The sequence below is a fragment of the Acyrthosiphon pisum genome, chromosome A1 (genome assembly GCF_005508785.2).
Source record: "Acyrthosiphon pisum isolate AL4f chromosome A1, pea_aphid_22Mar2018_4r6ur, whole genome shotgun sequence".
Lineage (NCBI taxonomy): Eukaryota > Metazoa > Arthropoda > Insecta > Hemiptera > Aphididae > Acyrthosiphon > Acyrthosiphon pisum.
The window spans coordinates 114632137-114639911 of NC_042494.1; the positions used below are offsets into that span (position 1 = coordinate 114632137).

Here is a 7775-nt window from a genome sequence, read left to right on the forward strand (position 1 = left end):
AGAATTACATATTTTATTAAAAATATTATTGATAATATTCTCATTTGTTGGAAAGCACATTTAACCATGTTCAATATTTCAAACGTTTATACGAAAAAAGACATTCTGATTATTGAATAAAAAATTCAATGTAATATATTATATATTCGATGTATATTATTTCATTATCAGGTCCAATGATAATGTGTGTCAAGCATAATTATTTATTTTATAAAATTCATATGAGCGACTGAGAATCTTATTCTAACACCCCATGAATACAATGCTATAGTCGACTGATTACCTATAGGTCCTTTCATAATAAATATTATAGTAATGTAATTCAATTCACATAATATAAATTGAAAATATAGCCTCGAGCCCTCGACATCATATACCTACATATAATTTATGTTATATTTTACAATGTACAAGAATCATAAAACTTTTAAAGAAGAAACAATATAGGTAGGACGAAGGAAATACAATTTCTAATATTTTTGAAACGTATTATAGTTTTACTATAGTTTACTAGACTGCAGTTTACTATTTTAGACATAATTGCACAAACATAAATTATTATCAGTAGGTAATGTTTTATTAAAAAAGTAATGAATTATTTTATTTTGTTAGTAGGTAATAATACCAGGCTTAAAATATATGGTGTAAAATAGCAATATCATACGATTTTAATGGCATATTTTGTTTTTCAATGGATATTTGAACAACTAGTGGAAGAATTTTCTTAGGGCCGCTGACAAATAATTTTAAAATGTTAAAAGTTCCAAAAAAAATGTGTTTAACTATGTGGTATACTATAAAGTATAATATTACTAATATTTACTATTTTATCAACTATAATAAAAAAAGTAACTATATTTATACTATAGGAAAATGTAAAGTACCTACCTACCTGTAATACCTACTTCTTCTATTATTCAATTTTTTTGTTTTTGCATAATAATTAACAAAGAAAATTGTATTTTAGAAAGAGGAATTAATAATACAATGTTTATATTAACTATAATAGATGATTTTTAAGTATTAATAGTGACTCATAGTCTCGAAAAGTAAAAACGATTTTGAAAATATTATTTTATCTAATTTTAGTCATTAAAAAACAACATGATAGAATAAACATTAAAAATTGTTCATCATTTTTTATCGTTATTGCGATAACATTCATTTTTAATTTCTTATTCTTATGCAGGATATTTTTCTAAGCGTTTGAACCCGTAGCTTATAATTTATAAAGTATAAGTATTCAAGTTTATATCTGGGAAATTTATAGTGAACTAAAATGTTGTGGGCCATGTGCCACTCCTACACTCCAATAATCAAATTGTATTCACTACTGGTTCAAAAATCAATGAAAACTAGGTTTAATTTAAATTTTTAAATTGTACCTACACAAAAAATGTCTCTTTAATATCATATTGTATATTTTGCTTTATATACAAAAACAAACTACTTAAACAAAATACATAATTTTTTTATTCAAATATTGTTTTAAATACTTAAATAATAAAAATTATTCGAATACATTTTCTGAATAATTTTTTTTGTATTTTTTTATTCATTAAAAAATAGTTTAGATTTCTGACAAAACAAGTTTTTCTATTAAAAGTCGGACACATTATAAATTATAAACAATAGTTTTTTTAAGTAATTACGTAATTACGTTAATTTCTAAGTTTCCAACCATTCCAAAACTAGCAAATATTAGCGGGGAAAAAAATAAATATATTCTTTAGTCTTTACATATCGGCCCTCGTCATAATTAATAATTAGATTCATATTATGTAATAAGCCGATAATGTTTACCCATGAACTATTCATATAATCATATTATATTCATATCGAATATCTATGGAGTTGAGCCTCAAGAGTTGAATATAATATTTAGTTCGGGAATTGGAAAAGTTGAGCGTCCACTCACTGATTTTACTCAGTAAACTAAGCTGAGTCGAATGATTCGAATCAGAAGAATGAGTTATAATTCCCATCCCTAGTATCTATATAGTCTATTCAGAATAAGAATAGACCGCAATCGCGCATTGCAACTAGAAGTGGGCAAAATACATTGATGTTTTTGTCGGATACATCGATACTCTACAACGATGTTTTTATGTCGATGTATCGAGAAAAATACAGATTTTTTATCCTGATGTTCGATGTTTTTAAAAAAAAAAAACCTTTGTATCCATGATTCATTTAAAAGTACCTGTACCATATTATCATAACCGTAGTTAAGTTCACTTACGACTTATGAAAAAAATAAAACTTCACTTTTAAGTATCGATGTGTTAAATTATTCGATGTTCATAGAAAAAACATCGAAATTTTGTTTCATTAGTACATAAACATAATAGGATTACCTATATATTTATATGAGACAGAGATGTCATCAAACTTAAATAGTTAAATGGTTCCAGTTTCTATAACAAATAAATCATTAATATGAGTATATGACTCTCTTTAAAACAATTTTCCATTATATTATTTGGGGCAAAAAAATATTTTGATGGCTAAGTCCCTTCTAGCTCCCAACTAATTACAATTATAGTAGGGCCACTGTTATATATCTGAGATAACGGACCGGATCCTACCCAGTCCAGCCACGATTACCTAAGTACAAAACATACGAATGTCAACTTTTGATAAACTATTGATGGCTATAATTTGAATTAATCTATATTGTCAATTTTCATCCTGATAGTGAGACGTAAGTAATAAGTACCTTGTATCTATATGTAGCAAATACACTATACATGTTTGAGTGGGCAATGTAAACACCGTTTGGAAATATAATATACCTAGCAAACAAAAAAGTTGATTCTAAATTCCTTGGTATTTTATACCGATAAAATTACTATAAACACTACCTGCTTTACAATTCTATCTTATATTCTTATCGTGTGTAAAGAGGAAAGTTATAGAAGAACATGTTCAAAAAAATACAAAAATATCGAAATAATGATAATTTTTTTATCAAAGTTAATTAAGTATATAATATTATAATCAATAATTTGTATTAATAACAGACAATTCAGAAGTACCTTAATAACACTGGAATAACTAGTTAAGCCGTTTATTATGTATTAAAATCCTGTTTTTACAATGCAATGAAAGATTGCTTTCAAATCCTAAAATACTGCTATTAGCGTATTAGTGAGCCAAAGTGAATAATGTAAAACAAGTGTCAATATATCCTGCTATCAAACCTGCTACCCAGTCATTGTATATAATCCTGTCTGAATATTTTATATTTAATAAATAATAAGTTACCAAGTTATATATAATAATACTTAATGGATAAGAATAAAAATAAAATGGAGTTAAAACCATGGTTGACAGCAGTTGACAGCTAAAACGCCCTTTTAGTTTTTATACATTTTACTATTGATGAATTAACCTACGTATGCCTAATGCCTTTCATATGGAGTAAGTAATATTTATATTTATCTTTTATTCAAGGACTAGGCAGTTTAAATATTAAACTCAATTAGAATTTGTTTTATTACAGGTACTAATAACCTGCCTATTATAGCTATATACAAACTATTATAAAATATTAGTATCTATATTATATTATTTAAAATTTAAAAATAAGTTAACTACCTATTTTTTTTATAGTATCTACTATTGTTACTAAGATTAAATGATGGTAGTTATGCTTTTGGGTTTTTACAATGGAAGAAATCAATCTACTAATTATGTCATCCATACAATTTGAGGTTTAATAGTTTTAAAAAAACTGACAGCCTATAAGTTATAACTCTATAAGCATATTATAATATGCGTGTTAGTTGTGTTACACATTATTATTACTACTTCTGGTAGTAGTTAAATTATTTTAAACAATATGTATCTGACAGTTATAACTTTATAACTGTCATTAATTTTTATTTATTAATAGGGTATTGCTAGGTACAGATTTAAATTTAAATTTAAATAAAAACAAGAAAATGCCTTTAAAATTACGATTTAATATAATAGGTAATAATATTAGTTATTACTTATTACAAAACTTTAAAAAACGTTTTTAAAAACTATTTTTAATATAATGTTAAATAAAAATCTATTTGCATTATTTAAATATATAGGTACTTAATTTGAACATTATCGTGATTGGTGCATGTTGTAAATAAAACGATCTATGACCTATATACTCGTATATTATATACATATTGTATACTATAATATAATATACCTACTCGTATAAATATAATATAATAATAATAATAATAATAATAATATAATATACACGTACTTGTCTTCATGTAGGAAAATGTCGTTAGTCAGACCGTTGTGTAGCGCTGTCACATTTGTCTGCAGATACATATAGGTAAAAACTAAAAACAAACGTAATAAAAACAATATGAAAAAACAAAATAAATAACGTTTATTTAATTTTTTTTCTCTTTAGTCTTGTAATTTATGGTAAATTTTTATTAAATTTTATCCGTTATTATAAAATATTCTTTAAGTCTAAAAAATTCAAAATAATAGCTTCAGTTTTGAGTTATTTGCTGTACCTATATGAAATTAATTTTGAGCTTGGAAAGCAATGTTAGAAAGTTATTAATAGTAATTGGAAATTTAGAAAAAAATAAAATTTGCATTTTAAATCCATGTCCTTGTTAATACGTCATGCTTAAATAATAAATAATAACTAAATTGGATGGCTTATCGTGTCCGCTTATCGTGTACCAGAATTATATTAATTTAACACACAATTGGAAATTACTCTTTTTAGGAAATAAAATGTTTAATACATTTAATGATACACTGGTGTAGTGTCGTAAAATGTATAAATATTCAATTAATATATAGGTACTAATTGTATTATTCTGCAGCAAGGTTTAGTTTTAAGTTATTTAAGAGTTTTCAATAAAACTGAAATAAACAGTACAATAATGGAGAAGAAAATACGTAAATAAAATATAAGAAGTATTATTAAGTTATTAATTAAGAATCGTTAAGACTAGGTATTATTAGTTAATTATTTTTTACAATAGTTAGTTAAATTTAATATTATATTCGAAGAATCAAATGATTATTATCTTATTGTTATTACAATTAAATTTATATTTTAGGCAAAGTCCATGAATTAAAAATTCTTGTAGGTACATAGATGGGTTAGTCTAGGTTACGTTTATTTAGGATTAATAGGTACTTTATTTATCCACGTGTGACCGGAATAAACAATTTCCAAGGTGGAAATGTTCACTACCACATTAGATTGAAAAGAAAATGCGTCTTTTACTCTGGTGTGTATGTCCAGTCAGTGTCATGTAAGCAGTAGAGGGGAATTCCAAAAAGTATTCGATTCGGTTCGTTTAGCTCACTAACGAGCCCCCGTAGTATGTGACGTCATGGTAAAATAATATGTAGAAATGTCTTTGCCATTGAGTTGTGGTAGCTACTAGCTATATATAATGGAAAACTGTTCTACATCAAGTTACAATTCATTTCTGAACGCCATAAGACGTTTTTCGCTTTTGAGTACAATACACTACCTGGCTACTACACCAAAATGAACAAACTCCTTCTAGCAGTTGCTTTTTTCATCGCTACCACGATGACTATGGTCCAGGCAGCACCGGCCAAATATACTACTAAATACGACAACGTAAATATCGATGACATTCTGAACAACGACCGCTTGGTCGCCAGCTACTTCAAGTGTCTGATGGAAACAGGAAAATGTACGCCAGAAGGCGAAGAAATCAAACGTAAGTACTTACCTATTTTTAAACTTGATTATTGATTATCCACTGGTGGTGATAGTAAATTATACATGATTAGTTAAACATGTCGTTTTTCATAATTTTATTTTATTTAATCAAATCGAAGACCGTTTATTGAGTTACAAAAGTACGCACAAAGGTACCTATTACTAAAGTACAAAATGACAATATCCTAAGAATATACTAACATCTAGAATGAAACTATTAAGACAACGTTAACTGATGTGAGCCTATCACTCTCAAAAAAATAATTAAATTTGTTAATCTAAAACATATTATTTATCTCTATATAATTTGTTATAAATGAAAATGTATACATGTAAATTAGACATATTATAGCGTGGACTGAAATAAACGTTATTAGGTATATTTTCCTTTTAAGATAATTCATATTCATGTAAAATTACTTTTACATTCATTGTTTTTGTAATTTATTTTTATTTTAAATCAAAATCTTTAGATGGGTTCGATTCATTTTTCCTTCAAAATTATAATTGACGTACCTACCTAATTCTCCATAATTTATGATTCATAATGTATTTAAGTAAAATATTACAAATAAAAGAATCATTGTTTTAGTCTATTTATACTGTATATAGTTAGTTATGTCTTACATCAACGAATATTCTATTGAAACGTGAATAAAAATAGTTGAACTAAGTTATCATTTTTTACATTAATTGTACATATAAAATCGTAAAAAAATTATTTGGAAAATATTCACTATAAACAAGTTATTTACAGACGTGGGAGTTAAAGTTCTAAATGCAGCATTTGCTAATACATTTCAATATATGCCTCCTGAATTAATGGGCACTATAGCGGAAATGCATGGGGCGATCAACCAGGCGTATCAGAAAGAAGCCGATCAATTAACGCAAAACAATTAAATTAATACAATTTGTCATTCCCATACATTACACAATAATAATTTTTCAGTTTTGTTTTATCAATTTTTAATTTTAATATAAATGTATTGGTTCATAAAATATTATATGTCTATACCTACATTTTTTAAAATAGTATATATTTTATGTTAGGTAAATAAAGGTGTAAATGTGTAATTATTTGTTGAGCGTTTTGATCATTATTTAAGATTGGTTGTAAAAATAACGATACATTCTACATAATATGCTTTAAAACTAAAAAGCAAAGAAACTTATATGGATTTATATTATTATATATGTCCATATGTATTTATATATAAGTTCCGAGTAACTACAATACTGTGTTTATTAATATTTGGCTTGTACATAATATGGTTACAGGTTGGTTACCAGAAGCAGTAGAGAATAAATGTGAAGACTGTTCGGAAAAACAAAAAATAGGTTCCGAAAAAATCATTAAGTTTCTATTTGAAAAGAAAAATGATATGTGGAAACAACTTGAAGAAAAATATGACCCTAAAGGACTATACAGACAACGTTATTCGGAAGATGCAAAGAAATTGAACATTGACGTTTAAATTAATTATAAAATAACATATAGGTAGCAACTATTATTGTGTTATTTTTATTTAATACAAATAATCGATGCAATTTGTTGTTATAAAATGGCACATTTCAAAAATATTTCTTATTTATTTACACTTATTATATTCTTTCGTACAATATTTTATAACTTTTTTAAATATAATATTTATTATTTATACATTTTTAAAAAAATATACATGAGATGATAATCAAATATTTGTTTTTATTTTTGTCATTACTCATTAGTAATAAGTATCTAGATAGTAGTATATTTATAAGGTACTAAATAGTATTCTGAAGTCTTCGGTGTAACAATAAAAAGGAATATCTAAACTTAGAATACACAATTTAAAGTATTCGACGTTGTCACGTTGAAACTATATTATACAGCATACTTCAAAAGTTTCACTTTTAATAAGTGGTAGTTAAATACATAGGGAGGATGGGGAGCATGATACATTCATAGAATATTCTAAAAGTTTTATTTGTCTCTGCCTATATAGACATATAGTTATAACCTTGTTAATTGTATATTATTTAATTTTTTACTATGAACAATAATACAATAGGT

The 7775-nt window shown here is 25.5% G+C and overlaps 1 protein-coding gene across 1 annotated transcript; it reads left to right on the forward strand.

Moving 5' to 3' along the window:
* Nucleotides 1–5447: 5447 nt before the first annotated feature.
* LOC100168412 (ejaculatory bulb-specific protein 3-like) lies at nucleotides 5448–7418 on the forward strand. Its single transcript, NM_001162815.2, has 2 exons — nucleotides 5448–5717; nucleotides 7001–7418. Exons 1-2 carry the CDS (start codon nucleotides 5519–5521, stop codon nucleotides 7195–7197), a joined length of 396 nt encoding a protein of 131 aa, NP_001156287.1. The 5' UTR covers nucleotides 5448–5518; the 3' UTR covers nucleotides 7198–7418.
* Nucleotides 7419–7775: the final 357 nt, after the last annotated feature.

Coding starts and splice junctions, on each gene's coding strand:
- LOC100168412 (NM_001162815.2), top strand. CDS start 5,519: ATGAACAAACTCCTTCTAGCAGTTGCTTTTTTCATCGCTACCACGATG. Junction 5,718..7,000: donor AGAAGGCGAAGAAATCAAAC/GTAAGTACTTAC, acceptor ATATGGTTACAG/GTTGGTTACCAGAAGCAGTA.